Genomic DNA, 22,686 nt, shown 5'->3' on the forward strand with positions numbered 1-22,686 from the left:
TGGGTAGTTTTCTGCAGATTGCCCTGTATTCCTGTCCCTGGAGCACCATGGCTACTGAATGGGTTAATATTGCTCTTCGGACCCTACTACCGTACTCGCAGGGGCCCGCTGAAGATTGGATGACAAGTGAGCTTGCGTAAATATCAAACTTTGAATACCGAGGCCTAGACTAGACTACATCGTTGATTATTACTACAAAGACAAAGAGATCGTCGAAGGTAGCGATACTTAAGACTCGTAGTTCTCGCTATTATCGTCGTGCATTTTTTTGGCCTATGTTTGCACTGACTGGGTCAGACGGTCTTTCGGAACGTCTTGTTCGTCTGGCAAAAACCTGGCTATGCTGACATTTTTCGGGTTACGAGGGTATCTCATCTCATGACTCTCATGCTCAGCGCTTATGAATACCTGTTAATCCTCATGAGGATAGATGCTAAGGGAAACAAGAAAATTGAACCTACAGTGACTCCCTGTGATCGAACTTACAACGGACAATAAATCATCGTCAGAACGGTGAAAAATATTTTGAGAAAATACGTACTTCGAGATTATTCCACGGCATGTTCATAGAGGCCACTTCATCTCCAATATCCTGGATGTGGGGTTGGCGCTAAACACGATTGAATCGTCCACAGTGAGTATATAGTACATAATTATTGCAGAGGACATCTTACGCACCGCGTTAAGACTCGAAAGCGCTGTATAACTGTCGGCGTCACTGAATCAACACATGTAGATAGGCGTACCTGAGTTTGTGTACAGTTTAGGCAAGATATATACGACCCCTGGGAGGTAATGATTAGGATGGTCAAACAGAACAGAAATTGGAGAGCCCGCACAAAGATAGTAAGGCCGACTCTGTCGGAAAGATAAGTAGGAAGGAAAAAGTGACTCGGATTGAACACTTGCCTTCACACCGAGAGTCAAACCTACATCAGTTAGGGCGACGGTGGCGGTGAGAAACCCTGTCGATCGCATTAAACTTCATGGTACACGGAAGAGTATGGGACTTACCATTCTGCATCGTCACTGTTCACTCAGATGCTTCAGTATACGGCAAAAATATCTCAGTTGGACAAGAAACTCACGTCGGGTAATTCTATCTAAGATACGATTGGTCCGTTTGATGGAACCTTTTGCTCGTTGCAGATATATGACGATAATGACTGTGATGACGAGGTCCCCAAGTGTCGCTGGAATAAGCCATATAAAAATGGGTGCGCCCACTTCATAACGAAGCCCATTCCAGTCAGCAGATCCGGCAGTTAAAAAGCAGAGTATACTTGTCGCTAGGCTGCCGGCAAGAGATGTCAATGTGCAGAGCACGATCACACCGAGGTAGAAATAGTTCCTATAATCAGAAAGTTTAATCAGAAACGGAACTTGACAATTTGAAGGATATATATAACGTACCTGGTTAACACCCAGATCTTCCATGCAAAAAAACCTTGAACCATTCCTGCCATGATACCCTCCACAAGCGGGTCGGTTACAGCAGTCCATTCAGCTGCAAAAAAAAGCTGTAAGCATAGGCATTCGACGGTGGCTAGCATGGAGAAGTTACTGACTTTTGGTGAATGCGACGGGGTTCCCACAATTGTCGATCAGGAGATTATAAATCCTGCAAAGATGTCACAACTTAAGCATACTGGTTAATTTGTTCTTGCCATATTCCATACCACATAAGGGACAAGACAGAGTTGAGAACGTCCAAGGTAAAGAGAACTATGACAAATACCTTTAGCCAGATATTGTTCCTTGGAGAATGAATCAGAGGTAATCATAAAAGAAGATAGTTATGCTGACCTGGGATAGCGATCAAAGTAGATGTACAATTGCACAAACATAGCACCCAAAAGGAGGAAGCTAATAAATATAGCTAGAAGTTCGCGCGGTTCAACCTAACCATACGAATGAAGACTGTAGTTTTACTCACATATGACGACGCCCCCAAAGGGATCTAAAATTTCGCTACTCATCTCTAAGGTGGAAGGGGAGAAGAAGAGTGAGATACTGTGAGAATGAGGGATAGTTGAATCAGACGCAATATTATATCAAAAAGATGGCCATCAAGTTTCAAAATGATCACCGTCAATGCCATAAGATGGGCTTCATTCTATATCCCACAACATTTCGTGACCTGATTGTAAGTCGGTGAAGCATCAGTGTTGGTATATGAATCACGTCTTGTTAAGAGCAGCACCGTTCGTGCTAAGTGTTATTAGTCCAGCAAGGTACAAGAATGTCTTCGTGCAAAATGCTGAAGAAAAAACAAGAGACGATTGTCAGATTCATCATTCTGCATAGTCCATAAGAATAGATAAGCCGGACGAATACATCAAACGGAGCGCAACAGCCTCCGTAGACGCTAACACCGGGTAAAGTATATTATTAGCCGGTGATCCTAAGGAGGTGGGAGAGAAATAAGCCGTTAATTTGGATGTGAGGGAGGAGCAAGAATCGCACTTTAATCACTCAGCCGTCTCGCTGTGAGTAGAGCGACAATGCATGAAGCTTAGATAGGTATTGCGTGGGCAAGCATACAGATTCTATTATGCTTCCCCGGGAGCGTATATGTATAGCCTTCGGTTCTCATACGTTGAAACCGGTCGGCGCGCGAATTTGGCTTATTGAAATCACTAGTCATTCGGAAAATGGTACAATGTACCTATGCCGCCGAAAAGAATGTATACATGGCACGAATAACACTGCCAGATGCCCATGTGCTAGCCCCGACGTTTTCATACCGCGCGCCATAAAACCGGGTATGCGAACTCTGCGAATAGCGCCAAGGTCCGAGAAATAGCTATTTGAACCACACCAATCAAACACCAGTGTCTATTCCCTCCTCGTTAAGTCGAGGAAAGACGGTAAGAGAAGAAGAGACGCACCAGTAGACCTATTGGTAGAGTACGAAAAGGGGGGGGGGGGGGGGGAACCGTCATACTCCAAGTACCTAATTTACTCTCCGGAAAATCGATCTAGTGGATGGAACTATGGTATTGTCCTGGAATAGCCACGGGTATTGCGGCAGTTTCTGAGATCGATAAAAAGCGCAGAAGTCTCTCAGGCAATTCTCCGTCTTCTTGCTAGCATGGAAGGAAAAATATAGCAGCTATCGTGGGGCTAAATCAAGTCCATTAATATGTATAGCACAGAGGCAAGTAAGCATTGCCAGGCTAATCAAAACCATCTGTTGGTCGTAGGCATCGTAAATTGGCTGCCCGGAGGGTATCGCCAGGTCTTGTAGAATCAAGTGAGCCGTTTACCTCCGCCGATTCATCAGCTGGGACGGTCCTCGAGACGTGAAGTGTCGTATATTCAGCTTTTGTATTACTCGCGGATATTAAGACCTTTCTGGCAATAATTCTGCCATGGGGGCATGGTTCGCCTTCGACTTTGGAACTGGCTGAACGAAGGCTGTCATGAGCGAAGGGGAAGAAAAACCTGGATATGTAGCTACACACCATTTATGTTCTCCGTTATATAGAACCGATGAAGAATGTCAATAACTTCCTCGCGCAGATATCCACTAAGAGCTTTGTGGCACCGGATGATAGGTACTAAGGCAAAAATGAGCCAAAATCGGAGTGATACATGTGACAACGTACTCGCTCATCCCTAAGACGCTCTCACATCCACTAAATCTGTCGTTGGCCCACCCATAGAAGAGACTCTTGATACCCGTAGCGCAGACCCCCACATGATACACAGTTCGACCGTACATAAAGCATCGTCTTTGATAGCGGGCACTGCGACAACTCTAGCGCCTCAGCCAGAATTTGGGTAATAGCCTCTCTGCATCAGTGTCCACTATCGTCTTGAACCTGGACACTATGAATGCCTACGAGGACTTCACTTGTTTCGTCAGGACAGCCTTGAGGATAGAACTGCGGCAGAAGCTTGGAATATGTGCATCTGCAAATTATGATCCATCTGATGAAAATTTTTAGTTACTGGCATATCTGAGTAAATGAGACCTTACCGAAACGCTCAGACAGGTCGTCTACGTCATTGATCTCATCGATAATAAAATAATAAAATAAATAAGTAATTGAAATTGTCGACGCGTCTTCATCGATGACTCGTCGATGGAACCCTTCCACTAACCACGATCATCGATGGCGTCCTCTAAGGACGACATGGGTAGTCTCACTGTCCTTGTGAGTAAAGCTCCTCATCTTTGTCGTCGCCAGTCTAATATCCATCCTACAGTCGATGTAGAAGCCATTGGTAGGAATTGAGCTAGTATCGCTATTGGGAGTACCAATTAGCTATATACAATCTTCTATGGGGTACTGGTACGCACGTATTCTCTATTCGCTGCCGCCATTAATCTTACCGATTTCTTAGATGTGGATCGATGTGGACGATGTACTGGGCGATGGACGGTGGCGGTCATGAAGGGTACCCACCCGCGATCAGAGGTGATTATATGTGTCTTGATATTCCTTGATTGGTGCGTAAATCCTCCGAGCTCGTCGCCGCTATCGTTTCTGACCGAATACAGGTCTACATAGAGACGATGATATTGCAACCGTACGGTACAGGCGAGATAATACAAAGATGCGATAACCTATACCTGAACGTCGCGTTAATGCAAGGGAAGGTGGAACTGTACATGACTCACCAGCAAGCCACAGACCGAGTCATACCCAACACCGCAAGTGATACATTCCTCTTTCACACCTGTCCACCACTAGCTGATACTATGCACCAACCGCCCCCGCATCCACCTTCAAGGATACGACTTCAGGGGTCAAGAGACGACCGTGGGCAAGACTAGACTGTGTTGGGATTGTCGGAGAGGCGAGAAGTTGTGGCGGTTAAAGAACCCGACAGGCGAGTCAATGATATTTCTTTATCTGGTCCACGTTGCTGCTACCTCGAGTACCGGAGCAATGTCCTCTGTTCGCTGGTCCGTACGAGATGGATATTGGCATTGGTCGAACGTGCGAAGAGTGGCATCCGAGTCCCGACGCCTTATCAGCAAGGACGAAACAGGCAACGATTCCCACGACTCCGCTCTGACGCCATGAAGTACATTGATCAACCAGCGCTCTCTCGTCTCGCCCAATCTCTCACCCACGAAGGTCCAGAATGCTCTGTACATACTCGGATAGAGGTGTACAGCTGCAAGAACGTCAAGCGCGACAAAGAAGCTGTTCCGATCGCTCGAGAATGCCTACAAGGACGAGGCAGCCCATTCACCGCCAGTTCCCTCCTGGCTCTCTCTCGATGAGCCGGAGATGACGCCTTTTGGGCCCATCGACAAGCATGCCTCACGGAAGACTCTTTATCTTCTCATTGCCACCCTCAACATCGCATTCCCTGACTACGAGTTCTCGGATGTACGACCTGGGCATTTCAACAAAGAGGAGAGCGGAGCAGCGGTCCTCAACGCCCTCAGCACGACGCTGGTATCACCACATCGGGCTGGCGTCAGTGCACCGCGCACGTACTCTTCCTACCCGCCCACGTCTTCCGACTTCTTCCCGGAGCCTAAACCCACGTCTTCGTCGCCAGTCAACAGCCTTCTCCAAAGCCCCTATGCACCACCTCCGATAGAGTCTGGCACCCACCCTTTCATTTACCGCCTCCTCGACGACGTGATAGGCCTCTCCGAGTGCGAGGTCTTCTCGTACGTACCGGAGATAGAGGCTGATCCCCACGCTAGCGACTTGAGCGACGACGACGAGTATCCAGCCAGTGATGAAGACGAGTCGACAGACGAAGAAGAGTTGTTCGAGTTTGACGACTACAATGTTGACGAGGCCAAGTCGGCGCCTATACCTATGACGCCACGCAGTCGTTCGGATGATAGTTTCGAGTCTGGCCTGAGTTATCCCACGAGGAAGCGTCGTGGGGCGCTGTTGTGGTCCTCTCACTGGTTCTTTCTGAATCGCAAGCAGAAACGTATATTGTTTATCTCGGTGTGGGCGAGGACGAGAAGTACGGGAAATTCGTGGTCGGCTGGGGAGAAGACGGGCTACCATGGGTGGTCGAGCTCGGTGGATACTGGTTCGGAGAGATTTTTGGGATGGGAAGGGGCTTCGGGTGCAGGTGCTCGTGCTCTGGGTTTGACAACGTCTTTGTGAGCTTTTTTTTCTCTTGTATGTGTGTATATCTATGGGTTCATGGTCATTTTACTGTACATTATCTATGTTGCTACTGTACTTGTATATTGCTACGAACCTTATGAACCAGAAGGCTGAATAGATCAGACTTTGTTTATTGCAGACTCGATGCGCATTCACAAGCTTCGTGGGAATTTGCAATAGAAGCAGGGAATTGTGCAATTTTCTTCTCTTCCTTGATTCCCACCATCACCAGCCTTCGACACGCTCTTTATCTTGCTCAAATGTTCGACAAACTGTCTGCCTCGAGTCTGTCGCTGTCTGTCAATTCGGCCGGGCGATAGGAGATTTCCGAGTCCAAGATCCAGATCAAATGACGTCCATGAGGAAATCCTATCATTAGAGCGAACCCAATTCTGCTTTCTACCATCATCTTCAACGAATAATGGCTATCGAATTCATTCCGTTCCCACTGCCAGCCTCTGCTGATCCCACTAAGTTCACCACCTTTGGGCGTCAAGTGAAAGGAGTAGATCCGGGGAACTTTACCCCAGAGCAGTTCCAGGAGATCCGGGATGCTCTGTACAAGGTATGGTGCTTGATTTCGTGCATATCCTCGAGGCTTATCATCCTCAGCACGATGCTCTGCTATTCCGAGGCGTCGACCTGTCGCCAGAGAAGCAATATGCGTTGACCAAGGTATGCCTTATCTGCATGTGCTGCGGGGAAGACCTGACTGTCGTTCCAGGCCTTTGATCCTGAATCTGAGAATTACGGCCACGGCAATAACAAGACGGAGGGCACGAAGAAGTCTATCTTGCATCCCGACCTCAAGACGATCCCTCGTGTTCCCCAGGTCCAGCTCATTGGCAACGGGACCGTCTACGACCATGAAGGTCTTGCTGAGGCCAAGCTGAAACACCCATCTCACACTACGTTCCACAAGACTCGTGTGTCACCTGAGGATGAAGCCAAGGGAGCAACACGGTTCTATCGCTGGCATATCGATGCCGCTTTGTACGACTTATCCCCGCCTAGAGTGACCACTCTGTATGGCATCAATGTACCGACTGGTCCAAAGCAGGTTTGCCGATATGACGATGGGACAGGCGACGAGCTCCCTGTGCCTCTTGGAACGACTGCATTCGTCTCCGGGAAGACCATGTTCGATATCCTCCCTCCAGAGCTCAAGAGTCTTGCCGTACGCTCCAAAGTAAAGTACGCACCTCATCCGTACGTTTGGATGGCACCTGCACACGCTATGCCGACTGGGCTGGGTATCGAGTGTGAGGGATCGGAGTTGCCGCTGAGCGAGCTCCCACCTTGGGAGGAGGCCAAGCTGAAGATCCTTCCGGTCGTTTGGAAGAATCCTGTGACGGGAGAGTTGCATTTCCAAGTCCATCCTTGTGGTGTGGCAGAGTTGCTTGTTGATCCCGTTCCGGATGGAAAGAGCAAGGAAGGCGCGTTGTACCCTGATGGTGCGCACCTTACGGACTTGAAGGAGGTGCGAGGGTTGTTATACAAGATGCAGCGCCCGGCTATTGCGCCCAAGGTGGGTAATTTATACCTCAGGTGTAAGTGAAAACACTGAGCATGCCGCTAGCTTGTTTACCCGCACGACTGGAAAGAGAAGGACCTGGTCATCTTCCATAATCGTGGGGTGTTGCATAGCGTCGTTGGGGCTTTCACTTCGGATCAAGTTAGGGCGTTCCACCAGTGTAACCTCGCTGCGTCGGATGATCCCATTGGACCTACGGCCGAAGATGTGAAGAAGTGGGCTTGAAGAGCGTCTAGTGTAAGACTGTATTTTTTGATGAATTACCAGAATTTTCTTTCACTGTTTCCGGTACGACCTGAAAGTGGATAGCATTGGACAGTCATTTACGCTGCAAGTTTTTCGTGTCTGATCTTATGATCCTTTCTATCCACGACACTTCGCCGTCTCGAGGATCGTCCCAGCTGACGAATGCCGGAGGTCAACAGCTCATTTGATTCTACAAGACCTGGCGATCCCCTCCGGGCAGCCAGTATATGATCAACAAATAACTTTGATTAGCCTAACAGTATACTTGTATGCTTGCTTGCTTCTATGTTATACATACTAATGAACTTGATTTAGCGCTACGACAGCTATATTTTTCGTTCCGAAGTCGGGCTATGAGAATTGCCTGAGAGACTTACACTTTTCATCGATCTTGGTAGCCGCCGCAAGACCTGTGGCTATTCCAGGACAGTTTCATCGTTCCATATTCTTCGGAGAGTAAGTTAGGTAACTTGGAGTATGACGGTTTCCCCTTTTCGTACTCTACCAATAGGTCTACTGGTGCGTCTCTTCTTCTCTTACTGTCTTTCCTCGACCTAACGAGGAAGGAATAGACATTGGTGTTTGATTGGTGTGGTTCAAATAGCTATTTCTCGGACCTCGGCGCTATCCGCAGAGTTCGCACACCTGGTTTCATGACGCGCGTTATGAAAATGTCGGCGCTAGTACATGGGCACTTGGCAGTGTCATTCATGCTATGCATACATTCTTTTCGGCGACACCGATCATTGTACCATTCTTCGAATGTCTAGTAATTTCAATAAGCCAAAGTCGCACGCCTACCGATTTCAACGGATGTGAACCGAAGGCTGTATACACTCCCCAGGAAGCATAATAGAATCTGTATGTTGCCCGCGCAATAGCTGTCTAAGCTTCACGCGTTGCCGCTCTACTCACAGCGAGACGGCTGAGTGATTAAAGTGCGATTCTTGCTCCTCCCTCACATCCAAATTAACAGCTTATTTCTCTTCCACCTTCTTAGGATCACCGGCTAATAATATACTTTACTCGTGTCCGCCATTCTCGCGAAAAAATTTTCCGATGTTGGCATCTACAAGGCTGTTGAGCTCCGTTTGCTGTATTGGTCCGGCTTATCAATTCTTATGGACTATGCGGAATCTGACAGTCGTCTCTAGTTTATTGGGACCAGGGAGGAGAGTGTCAACGTCCTCAACCCGGGAATGGCTTAACTCGGACATCAAAATACCGGATACCAAGACTTCCTTTTGTGATGACATCTTTTATAGGCACTCACCGGAAGACAGGATGAGCTCGACCCTTGGAGATAACTCTGCTTGTGGATTATATATTACTTCTCTTCAGTATTTTGCGGTAAGACGTTCTTATACCTAGGTGAGTAGTATGCTGGGCTCGCCTCTTCGCTACGGTAATAACACTTAGCACGGACGGTGCCGCTCTTAATAAAACATGATCCATATACCAACGCTAGTGCTTCGCCAACTCACAATCAGGTCACGAAATGTTGTGGGATGTAGATCGAAGCCCGTCTTATGGCATTGAAGGTGATCATCTTGAAACTTGATAGCATCTTTTTGATATAATATTGCATCTGATTCAACTATGTCTCATTCTTACTCTTCTTCTCCCCTTCGCCTCAGAGATGAGTAGCGAAATTTCAGACCCCTTTGGGGGTGTCGTCATATGTGAGTAAAACTCCGCAGTCTTCATTCATATGGTTGGATTGAATCGCGCGCGCGCACTTCTAGCTATATTCATTAGCTTCCTCCTCTTGGGTGCTATGTTTCTGCAGGTATACATCTACTTTGATCGCTATCCCAAGTCAGCATAACTGTCTTCTTTTACGACAATCGTTGATTCGTTCTTCAAGGGACAATATCTGGCTCAAGGCATTTGTCATAGTCCTCTTTACCTTGGATGTTCTCGACTCTGTTTTTGTCCTTATGTGGTGCGGAATATGTCAAGAACAACCTGACTGGTATGCTTAAGTTGAGACATCTTCGCAGGATTTATAACCTCCTGATCGACAATTTTGGGAACCTCGTCGCATTCACCAAAAGTAAGTAACTTCTCGATGCCAGTGACCGTTGAATGGTTATGCTTACAGTCTTTTTCGCAGCTGACTGGACCGCCACAATGGACCCAGTTCTGGAGGGTATCATGGCAGGAATGGTACAAGGTTTTTTTGCATGGAGGATCTGGGTGTTAACCAAGTACGTTATATGTCCTTCAAATGGTCAAGTGCCGTTTCTGATTAAACTTGCTGATTGTAGGAACTATTTCTATCTCGGTGTGATTGTCCTATGCATATTGACATCTTTTGCCGGCAGTATGGCGACAAGTATAATCTGCTTTTTAACTGACGGATCAGCTGACTGGAATGGGCTTCGTAATAAAGTGGGCGCACCCGTTCTTGTATGGCTTATTCCAGCGGCACTTGGGGACCTCGTCATCACAGTCATTATCGCTATGTATCTGCAGCGAGCAAAAGGTTCCATCAGACAGACCAATCGTATCTTAGATAGAATTACCCGACGTGAGTTTCTTGTCCAACTGAAATGTTTTTGCCGTATGTTAAAGCATCTGAGTGAACAGTGACGATGCAGAATGGCAAGTCCCATACTCTTCCGTGGCCTGCACCACGAGGCTTAATGCGACCGACAGGGTTTCTCACCGCCACCGTCGCCTTAACTGATGTAGGTTTGACTCTCGGTGTGAAGGCAAGTGTTCAATCTGAGTCATTTTTTCCTTCCTACTTATGCTTCCGACAGAGACAACCTTACTATCTTTGTGCGGGCTCTCCAGTTTCTGTTCTATTTGATCAGCCTAATCATTACCTCCCAGGGGTCGTATTCATCTTGCCTAAACTGTACACAAACTCGGGTACACCTATCTACATGTGTTGATTCAGTGACGCTGACAGTTATCCAGTACTTTCGAGTCTTAACGCGGTACGCAAGATAGCATCTATAATCACTACATTATTTGTATACTTACTCTTGACTTGTTTGTGTTTAGCGCCAACCACACATTCAGGATATCGGAGATGAAGTGGCCTCTATGGCCATGCCGTGGATTAGTACCGAGGTACGTATTCCCTCAAAATACTTTTCATCATCTGCCGACGGTTTTGTCCGTTGTAAGCTCGATCACAGGGAGTCGCTGTAGGTTCAATTTTCTCGTTTCCCTTGTATCTATCCTCATGGCGATCAACAGGTATTCATAAGCGCCGAGCATGAGTCATGAGATGAGATACCCTCGTAACCCGAAGAATGTCAGCATAGCCAGGTTTTTGCCAGACGACCAAGACATTCCGAAAGACCGTCTGGCCAAGTCAGTGCAAACTTGGGCCGAAAAAATGCACGATGATAATAGCGAGAACTACGAGCCTTAAACATCGCCACCTTCGACGATCTCGTTGTTTTTATAGTAATAATCAACGACGTATTCTAGTCTAGGCCTCGGATATCTTCCAAGTTTGATATTTACATAAGCTCACTTGTCATTCCATCTTTACGGGCCCCTGCGAGCACGGCAGGTACGGGTACGAAGAGCAGTTTTAACCCGTTCAGTAGCCATGGTGCTCCAGGGCAACACAGAGCATTCTGCAGAAACTACCTATCAAGTCCCGCTGTTACCGACAGGTAGTTTCCAACACATAGAATGCATCGGTGGCAAGCCCTGCAGAATAGACAAATAATGCTGGATGTCGCAGTGCCATCGGTTTTGAAGAAACGCACTCGGGATTTATCTGACGCGACAAGGTGTTCCCGTCTACTACTGAACGCACCGAAGGGCCAAGGGTGATTGGTTCAGCACTCTACTAGAGGACTTCAGTCATGTTATTGCAAAGTAAAACGACGCCAGCGTAGTCCAGCTCACTAAATCCGCGATACCATCGACCCACTACGTCTAGTACCATCCGCAAGGGTCTTCGTTTCTCCAACCGAGCCATTCATCATGTTCTGATTATCACCAAACTCGATGGTACCCAAATGAGATACATTCGGCTGCTGTTCCCGGGGATTGCTCTTGTCCTCAAACATGAATATGACAGTCTCGTTTAATTCACCTTGGCGGCTGACGAGAAGAACGACTACAGTTGGATAGATCCCCTGGTTCGAGTCGTCAAAACCAGTTAGAACGAGTATTAATGAATACGGACCGCGGACTGGACTGGGTCGGAGTGTAGATGTCGCCGAGAGTGCCAAAGGGAAGTCGAATCATAATGGCAATCAGAACCATTATCTGGGGGAACTGAGGATCCGCTGTGATAAAAATCGTTCGAACGGTTACATACTGCAGAAAGGCAGTAAATGATCCCGGACTCGACAAGCAAAGTGAGAACTCGTTCTGCTAAGGTTGTTTTTGTCCTCCTCATCTGGAATTTGGATGTAACCCAATGTCTATGACGCCTAATACAGATAACAGATCAGATCTTATTAATGTAAGGTCATGATGGTATGCTGAATGTCGGGAACAACAATTATGGTGACACGCAGTCCGATTGTAGCCAAGAGGGACGCTGTTATCATGCCGACCATGAGCGGGACTAAGATGACCGGCGTAAAAGAACCAGAGCTCACACAGAGTCAAGCATAAGAACACGAGAGGAAGGATCAAACTTTTGCTATACTCGTCTCGACAGAGTACCCAAGCCCGCCAAACGACGACACCGTTGGTTAGCACATGCTATTGAGTGTTGAGTTGGACATAAACCTTTTACAAGAAAAGGATACTTACATTCAGGAGGACAAGAGTGTTCATCACGTCTTGTTCATTTTGGGAATGGATGAGAACTGTCTCATCCATAGGGATGACATGCACGAATGAAGTGGTAATGAGATTCAGGTCTTGATACAAAGATAGGATCCAATAGGTCGTTGAAATGGAGAACATGAAAACCAGAACAGCAAGATACGTTTCGGTGCATGTGGTTTGCTGTGGAAGGGTTCCTGTGGGATGGTATTCAACGTAATGCATTGCCATGGTACAAGTCATCGAACTTCGATGGCTGAGGACAGTCCAAGATTAGTGTCACCTTTCAATGACCGCAACTGCAGCGGTAATCCTGGATTCGAGTTAAAGCGAAGAAACGCGTCCAAACTTTGATAGCCGCACACTTCTTACATGCTCATTGCGGTTAGAACTTGGAAATAAACGGGTTGTCTGAGCTTCGAAGGCAAGGGAAATCGATGTAGAAAATAGTGATCCCAGTTGTGGTTAAGGTTGGGTCGGCCCGAACGTCCGCTCCTTCACCAGTGGCCACCGTGACACCCGATGCCGCCTTTTTCTCAGATGCTCGTCAGAAATCGAGAATCTCATGGAGGACACAAATATATATGCACCATCGTGTTTCAAGGATTCCGATAGTCTACAGGCGCATACATCCCATTGTAGATACAAGATTATGATGGCGTGGCGATTTCCTGTTCTTCGTGCTCGCCAGATAATATACTGGTGCGTCTCTCCTTTTTTCTCCTCTTTCTCTGTCTTTTGTTCACTCTAACATGAACGCAATAGGGCGATTTCAGGGGCCGACATCCGATAGTCTAGAGAAGAGCAGACTCTTGACAAGGATATTTTTTTCCTTCTGCCAATTCCTTGATGGCGATGCCAGCGTTCTACACTACTTCAGAGCAACCAGTGGGTTCAGCCAAAATTCATGCATCGACTTTTGAAGGAGTGATTGGAGGCCGACGGTTGAAAATTGAAGCTTGTATTGCACTAATGTCGATGGAGAGCGAAGCATGATGGGATGTAACCCCGGGATGCTTTAAGTTTGTACAAAGTGTGTTGCTTGATATCATGCATATGCCGAATGCTCACCGTCCCCAGCATGATGCTCTGCTGTTCTGCAACGTCGACCTGTCGCCAGAGCAACAATATGCGTTGACCAAGGTATGCCTTATCTACATGTGCCGCGAGGAAGACTTAACTGTTGTTCCAGGCCTTTGATCCTGAATCTGAGAATTACGGCCACGGTAATAACAAGACGGAGGACACGAAGAAGTCTATCTTGCATCCCGACCTCAAGACGATTCCCCGTGTTCCTCAGGTCCAGCTCATCGGTAATGGGACTGTCTACGATCACGAAGGTCTCACTGAAGCCAAGCTGAAACATCCTTCCCACACTATGTTCCACAAGACTCGCGTTTCACTCAAGGATGAGGCCAAGGGAGCGACACGGTTCTATCGCTGGCATATCGATGCCGCTTTGTACGACTTATCCCCGCCTAGAGTGACCACTCTGTATGGCATCAATGTACCGACTGGTCCAAAGCAGGTTTGTCGATATGACGATGGGACAGGCGACAAGCTCCCTGTGCCTCTTGGAACGACTGCATCCGTCTCCGGGAAGACCATGTTCGATATCCTCCCTCCAGAGCTCAAGAGTCTTGCCGTACGCTCCAAAGTCAAGTACGCACCTCATCCGTACGTATGGATGGCTCCCACTCATGCGATGCCGACTGGGCTGGGTATCGAGTCTGAGGGATTGGAGTTGCCGTTGAGCGAGCTTCCGCCTTGGGAGGAGGCCAAGCTGAAGATCCTGCCGGTTGTTTGGAAGAACCCTGTGACAGAGAACTGAAAATCCACTGTAATTAAAATCGTTCGAGCGGTTAACTATTAGGACATTATGGAGGGTCATAGTGACAGGAAGAGAGACCGGAGCTTCGCGGGCCGCTTTATCTTTTGCGTTTGAACCGCGACGACTGGCCACAGCTCTATCGAGTCTCACTTACTGTCAGGTTCAACATCAACCATTCCTATTAACAAAGAATCATTTGCCGTCGTAGATATGGATGTCTTCATGAACCAAGTCTAGCAGTGGTATGGGCGTCTGAATTTCTCTCCAGTCGAGGACGCTATTGGGACGCTATAAACATTTTCTTCAGGCTCAAACGCCGGTGAGATACCCATTGGCTGCATTTTTGTCCGTGATAGAGTCGTCATCAGGAATCAGACGAACGAGCTCAGGAATGTACACGCGTCTTTTGGACTCAAATGCGCTTATCAAGACTGTATCTTCCGTAGGCTACTCGACACCCGGAGTAAGAGGCTACTGCCCAAATTCTTGCTGAGGTGCTAGAGCTGTCGCAGTACCCGCCATCAAACATGATACTCTACGTGACAGTCGAACCGTGTATCATGTGGAGGTCTGCGCTGCCGCGATTGGGTATCAAGAAAGTCTTCTACTAGTTATGGGCAGGCCAACAACAGATTTAGAGATGTGGGAGCGTCAAGTTAGGGATGAGCCAGTACGTTGTCACATGTATTACCCTGATTTTGGCTCACTTTTGCCTTAGTACCTATCATCCAGTGCATTCAATATACAAGGCTCTTAGTGGATACCTGCGCAAGGAAGCTATTGACATTCCCCTCGGTTCTATATTGCGGAGAATACAAGTGGTGCCTAGCTACATGTTCAGATTTCTCTTCTCCTTCGCTCATGACAATCTTCGTTCAGCGCCAGTTCCGACATCGAAGGCGAACCATGTCCGTTGAGTCTCAAAATCCGCGAGTAATACGAAAGCTGAATATATACGACACTTCGTGTAAGGGATGCGAATTTCTATGGACCCATAATTACATCATTCATTTATCTTTGTTTACCTACTCCTTCGGATGACTACGTATGCGCCGTTTTTTGGCCTTTTCTCACAACTTTATCTAGGATTTCTACCACTATGTCGTGTCTTTGACACTATCTACCTTGGCAATATACGCCCGAATCGTACTCAGTCTTGGGTTGAAGACCCGTCCCGTGGCAGATCCTTTACACTTCGTCGTCTCGAGGATGGTCCCAGCTGGCGAATCGGCGGAGGTCAACGGCTCACTTGATTCTACAAGACCTAGCGATACCCTCCAGACAACCAATTTACGATACCTATGATCAAATATTGAACGTCGATACCTAGGATTATCAATTGGAGGTCGACTTTGCGAATGATAAACGATGTTGCCAAGTAATCGAACCCCCTGGAGTATCCGTACAATGCATGGCAGAGCGGGGATCTAGATATGCGATGCCCTTCCAGATTGTAGTGCTCGACACCAAGACTTGACCTCAACGACAACGGTACATCTTTTTTCTTCTCTCTTCTCTCGCTCTCGACTCCTCTTGCCGAACTGCTTTCTTGAATATGATTTATCCCCTCCTTCCTGTGCTCCTGTGCATATGCATATGGCTAGGTGGCGTATCGGATCGAGATATACGTGTCAGGATTCTGAGGCTCTTGAGTAAAAAACAATGAGCTTGATTTATTATTCATGTGCTTGGTACGGCTTATTCCTCTTGTTCATCAGAAGCTGACGGAAGGTTGTGAACACGTGGATCCAAAGCGCAAGAGACCGCAGCCATGGACTTGAGACTGAGTCAGAAGATTCTGCGAATTGTCATTTCGCCATCTTTGACACGAGGCAGCTGCATATTCCGCTTATTTGCTTCTGTGTTACACTTATCAGTGGACTTTATTTAGCGCTACGACAGCCACTATATTTTTTGTTCCACGAGGACAGGCCCTGAGAATTGCCGACGAGACTTCTGCGCTTTTTATCAATCTCGGAAGCCGCGGCTATATCCGTGGCTATTCCAGGACAATTTCGTAGTTCCATCAGCTACTATCATGCTCCGAAGTGATTCCCCGTCAAAACGGTTGGTTTGTACAATGCATGTCGGAACGAGGTCGGAGAATCAAGGCATTCGTGCTGCTCCTGTTGCCAGATGCAGAGTATGTATTACTTTAGCATGATCGCGCATCGCAGCTGGTGTCAGAATCATGCATTAGCATACTTTAGTTGACAAGTGCGTACATTCCCGTATATTAGGTTGGTGTTGTATGACAGTTCCCCCTTTTTCGTACTCTACCAGCGGGTCTACTGGTGCGTCCCTTCTTCTCTTACCGTCTTTCCTCGACCTAACGAGGAGCGGGACTAGGCACTGGTGTTTGATTGGTGTGGCTCAAATAGCTATTCCTCGGACCTTGGCGCTATCCCCATCGCAGAGTTCAACAGACCCGGTTTCATGACACGCGTTATGAAAACGTCGGGGCTAGCATACGGGCTCTTGGCAATGACATTCATGCCATGTATACATTCTTTTTGGAGGCACAGGTACAATGTACCATCTTCCGAACGACTAGGGATTTCAATAAACCAAATTCGCATGTCGACCGGTTTCAACGGATAAGAACCGAACGCCGTATTGTTGGAATAATCCTAGCGGGCATGGAAGCACACGAGGGATCAGGACACGGATACGGGATTGACGGAGTACATGAGCGGTGGAGTACGTAGTCAATCGAGTAAAGAAGAGAGAAGCGTAGCTACGAAATTTTACTAGTACCTCTCCCACCTTCTTAGGATCACCGGCTAATAATATACTTTACTCGTGTCCCGTCGGGCGACAAAATCATCCGGTGTTGGGCATCTGCTGAGCTCCGTTTGCTGTATTCGTCTGGCTTCTATTAATTTGATGGACTATGCAGAATCTGACAATATTTCGTCTCTAGCTTTGTCTTCAGTATTTTTCCCGAAGATGAAGTTCTTATACCTAGGTGAGTAGTATGCCGGACTTGCCTCTTCGCTACGGTAATAAACACTTAGCACGAAGGGTGCTGCTCTTAACAAAACATGATCCACATACCAACACCGATTCTTCGGAATCACTAACTCACAATCAGGTCACGAAATGTTGCGGAATATAGGATGAAGCCCGTCTTATGGCATTGATGATGATCATCTTGAAATTTGATGGCCATCTTTTTAATATTGCCTCTGACTCAACTATCTCTCATTCCTACTGTTATTCTCTCCCCCCCCCCTTCGCTTCAGAGATGAGTAGCGAAATTTCAGATCCCTTTGGAGGCGTCGTTGTATGTGAGTAAAACTCCGCAGTCGTCATGCGTATGGTTGGATTGAACCGCGCGCACTTCTAGCTATATTCATTAGCTTCCTCCTCTTGGGTGCTATGTTTTCTGCAGGTATACATCTACTTTGATCGCTATCCCAAGTCAGCATAACTGTATTTTTCTATAACAACCTCTGATTCATTCTTCAAGGGACAATATCTGGCTCAAGGTATTTGTCATAGTCCTCTTTACCTTGGACGTTCTCAACTCTGTTTTTGTCCTTATGTGGTACGGAATATGTCAAGAACAACCTGACTGGTATGCTTAAGTTGAGACATCTTCGCAGGATTTATAACCTCCTGATCGACAATTTTGGGAACCCCGTCGCATTTACCAAAAGTCAGTAATTTTTCGATACCAGCCACCGTTGAATGCCTATGCTTACAGCGTTTTTTTTGCAGCTGACTGGACCGCCACAACTGACCCGCTTCTGGGGGTATCATGGCAGGAATGGTTCAAGGTTTTTTTGCATGGAGGATCTGGGTGTTAACCAAGTACGTTATATATATATCCTTCAAATGGTCAAGTGTCGTTTCTAATCAAGCTTACTGATTGTAGGAACTATTTCTACCTTGGTGTGATCGTCCTTTGCACATTGACATCTTTTGCCGGCAGTATGGCGACAAGTATAATCTGCCTTTTAATCGCCGATTCAGTTGACTGGAATGGGCTTCGTAATGAAATGGGCGTACCCGTTCTTGTATGGCTTTATTCCAGCGGCACTTGGGGACCTCGTCATCACAGTCATTATCGCCAACATATCTGCAGCGAGCAAAAGGTTCCATCAAACGGACCAATCGTATCTTAAACAGAATACCCGACGTGAGTTTCTTGTCCAACTGAAATGTTTTTGCTGTATGTTGAAGCCACCTAAGTCAACAGTGACTATGCAGAATGGCAAAGTCCCATACTCTTCCGTGGCCCGCACCGCGAGGCTTAATGTGACCGACAGGGTTTCTCACCGCCACCGTCGCCCTAACTGCTGTAGGTTTGACTGTCAGTGCGACGGCAAGTGTTCAATCTGTGTCATTTTTTCCTTCCTACTTATGCTTCCGACAGAGGCGGCCTTACATCTTTTGTGCGGGCTCTCCGATTTCTGTTCTGTTTGACCACTCTAATCATTATCTCTCAGGGGTCATATTTATCTTGCCTAAACTGTACACAACTCAGGTACGCCTATATACAGGTGTTTGATTCAGTGATACTGACAGTTATTCCAGCGCTTTCGAGTCTTAATGCGGTGCGTAAGCTGCCTCCATAATAATTATTCGTATACTCACTGTGGACGACACAATCGTGTTTAGCGCCAACCCCACATTCAGGATATCGGAGATGAAGTGGCCTCTATGGACCATGCCGTGGAATAGTACCGAGGTACGTATTTCCTCAAAATACTTTTCACCATCTGACGATGGTTTTGTCTCTTATAAGCTCGATCATGGGGAGTCATTATAGGTTCAATTTTTCTTGTTTCCCTTAGTATATATCCTCATGAGGATCAACAGATATTCAATATAAGCGTCGAGCATGAGAGTGATGAGATGAGATACCTTCGTAACCCGAAGAATACCAGCATAACCAGGCCTTCGCCGGACGACTAGGATATGTACGTTGCAATTACTTTTGAAACACGGCCGGCAGGATGGGACACGCTCAAAGCTCAAATGGGGGGACTTTTTCTGGGGCTGAAACAAAGCGGCCTTGAATTAATTCTAGATGCTGTGTCAAGGTTTTAGAATCTTGAGTTCTGGATAGTATACACCTTATGCTTCTTTCGACTATCATCCCAGTCTTCTGACGCAACTCATAGTATTTCCAAGAAACATATTCTTCGTACTATGTATCCTACAATGGCCGAGATCATCGATCTTTTCCATCCATAAGCTCTGAAAGCCATTTTTGAAACTATACTTCGCTCGCGTTCAGTATAGATACAGGGTATCTTTGTATATACTCTACGAGGACGAACTAGTGAAATGGATGGGCACAATGCTTAGCTGTAGAAAGTCCGCACCAACGAGCGTTAAAACATTGGAGAGAAATAAACCCGGCAACACATGCACAAACTTCGGGATACCAAAGGCTCATCGTACACTATGATAGCCAAGGACGTAAAATCAGACTTCCGACGAAAGCAGTTGCTTCAAATAGGTGCAATGCGTCCTAATCTAACAACGCTTGCGCCGTAGCCGAACGCGCTTTGATCATGCATTTGAAAGGCGCGGGAAACTATCCTCGAATCAAAACACGTCATAGGATCTCCGACGTGGAAGACCTACCTCACAAAAGTGCTCGTATAAGTATTACTCGTTCAATGACCCGACCTTCAGAATCCACCGCCTTGGAGAATGACAAAGTCGAAGCCATAGATGCAACAGCAATCCAAGCAGTATTTAATGCAAGATAACGGCCAGGACAGATACTACAATAATATCATTAAGGGCATTGGACGTGATTACATTACAGGGTGCGTTACCGTCGTCCAAAACCAAACGCGGCTGTGGGCTCAGGTTGCATTTCTTTACCGTCTTGGTGCATGAACCGGTCGGGATCGAATACCAGAGGGTTAGGGTAGTCTTTTTCGTCGTGAAGCATGAGCCTACGTTGTTCTGTCAATCCGAGGCTTTGATATCATAGATTAACTTGTGACTGACCAAACATTGCCAATAACAGTGGCGCCTACGGAAGACCGATAAGCATTACTGACAATATCAAGGGACTCGAACGTACCCGCAGGGATGTAATATCCTCTGTAAACATCCTCTTCCATGGTACGATGAGCGACACCTAACATCAAAACTATGAACTCAAGCATACTCGCAAATCTAAAGCACGTACCAGTGGGGCAACAGGTTCCATCTCAGTGCTTCCAACACGATGGCATCAATATAGGGCAGTTGCGGACGGTCATCGAAATTCGGTAGACGGGTGCCGTGGCCAATCACGGCGTCCACCTCAGCTTGGGCTTTAGCTTGTACCTCTGGGTACAGAAGAATGCGAGTATCACGGAAAGATGACAGACACGGTCTTTACAAGGATTAGAGACTCCGAACGATACTTCGGAATGAAAACCCACTGTGTCAGCTCCCGCTAATCAAGGTTTGGGCGTAAGATCAGATGCTCGACGAGGCGGAGAAATACCACCAGAAAAGGCAACCGCAGCCGTATTCCTTACAATTTCGAGGTGCTTCGTATCCTCTGACGCCCCCTTCTTTGTTAGATTTTCCGCCACGAATGAAGGGGGCGCGTTGCCCTTTGCCTTGATTAAGCGTCAATATGGATCGCAACTGATATCAACCAACAAACAAGGACCCACTAGCGACTCCATGGTATATTTAAACGGCTCTTCTTCCATGTCTTTAACGTCTTTTCTCCATGCGCACGCAAGGCTCAAGAATTTTGCACCAGGCATCCATCCTTAACGACTCCGCCTTTAATATAAACCCCAGGTTAGCGATCAGATACAAGCATACTCACGCGGAAGGTATTGCAAACTGGGGATGTAATCGACGAGGAAGGCTCCCATGTTCCCAGCGGCGCGAAGCTTTCATCAGCCTGATCTACCAATTCCACGAAGTGATCACCATTTGGGTCTACATCATATCCGTAGATAGTTTTCATGATGATTGAACCGGCAAGGCTGGAAGGCTGTTAGTTTCAACGACCAAGCTACAGGGATACGCCCAGCTTACTGGCGGACGTGCTGAACAAATGTGTCGGGAGATCTATGCAGCTGTTGGAGCAAGTCTAATGTGGCCTTCATTTGCACAGAGTAGTACGCAGGAACTGCACGAGGCTGAAAGTACTGATGAAACATTTTGCGGTGTTTTCTGTGAAGAGAAGAAGGAAGGAGAAGAATTAGACCACACGGCGATTGCACTGACCTCCACCAATCAGAATATCGCATAAAGCTAAAGCTATTGTCCCATCCCGCTAGCTTTAACATGGTGAAATCTGCGTGACATTGTCAATACTGAGACATTGAAGGATCTTCCATCCTTACCCGGCCTATCAGAATAATTCCCAGAACGTTTTTCGAAGAGATCGGTCGCTGCCTGAACCGAGTTGATTATAATGGTCGGATTTCCGGTGTGTCCAGATATAAGACATCGCCGTAGGTAGCAGCCCATCGAGCATAGGTTAGCCATGGGTGGTCTACGGGCACATCCCAGAGGTTCCCTATCAGTAGGAGTCCCTTGGGTCCAGGAGGAAGGGGTAGACGTCGACGATTAAAAAGGAGGGATAGACGATATAATACCCGGGTGGCACCGATTAGAAGAAACGCTAACAGGAGAGTCGAAATCATTGGGAAGGAGTTGCGGTGGGTCGTTTCTCCCTCCCTTTAGTCCTTAAGAAGCTTGCCTATCATTAGAGAATGACTTATTTTTGCTCTCTGTTTACTCACATTTGAATGGGGACCGATGATGGGTCCAACTGAATGTGAATATGTGCTTATTATGGAGCACCAGTTCGTATAGCTCGGTCCAATGGACATATCGATCTCTTGATAGTGTTGCGTCGTCCTAGTGTTGGAACCTGATTTAGGGCAGACCTGGAAGGAATTGCGCCATGCTGGTGTACGTCGACTTAGTGGTCTAGTTTTCGAGGAGGAAAACAACTGTAAGATTGGTCTGTCCGCCTCTACGGGATTGCAGTCATTTCGCACATCAAGATTGGAGTACCGCCCACTATTGTATTGACCGCACAAAAGTGACATGAATACAGTTGAATCAGCTGGACATGCATGTACCTCGAAAGTATTAGCGAACGATATGGATGGACGTCAGGTGGATTTAAAGTTGTGTTGGTGGTGACAGTAAGGGCCAATCAGGAATACTTAGAGTCGCGGTCCTGACCTAACTCAATGGTCGTCAGAGAAGGGATCTGTGGCAAAAAA

The 22,686-nt window shown here is 47.0% G+C and overlaps 1 protein-coding gene across 1 annotated transcript; it reads right to left on the reverse strand.

Annotated features, from left to right (window-relative positions):
• Positions 1-156: 156 nt before the first annotated feature.
• On the reverse strand, positions 157-2,010 carry EV420DRAFT_1770216 (uncharacterized protein). Its single transcript, XM_060481061.1, has 13 exons — positions 1,937-2,010; positions 1,807-1,879; positions 1,680-1,757; positions 1,569-1,621; positions 1,414-1,507; positions 1,089-1,351; positions 1,015-1,029; positions 916-965; positions 747-858; positions 679-698; positions 542-610; positions 462-470; positions 157-408 (listed from the first exon to the last, which is right to left on the reverse strand). Exons 1-13 carry the CDS (start codon positions 1,977-1,979, stop codon positions 274-276), a joined length of 1,014 nt encoding a protein of 337 aa, XP_060322420.1. The 5' UTR covers positions 1,980-2,010; the 3' UTR covers positions 157-273.
• Between the last annotated feature and the right edge of the window lie 20,676 nt (positions 2,011-22,686).

This window comes from Desarmillaria tabescens (genome assembly GCF_030435595.1).
Source record: "Desarmillaria tabescens strain CCBAS 213 chromosome Unknown EV420scaffold_120, whole genome shotgun sequence".
In the NCBI taxonomy this organism is placed as follows: Eukaryota; Fungi; Basidiomycota; class Agaricomycetes; order Agaricales; family Physalacriaceae; genus Desarmillaria; species Desarmillaria tabescens.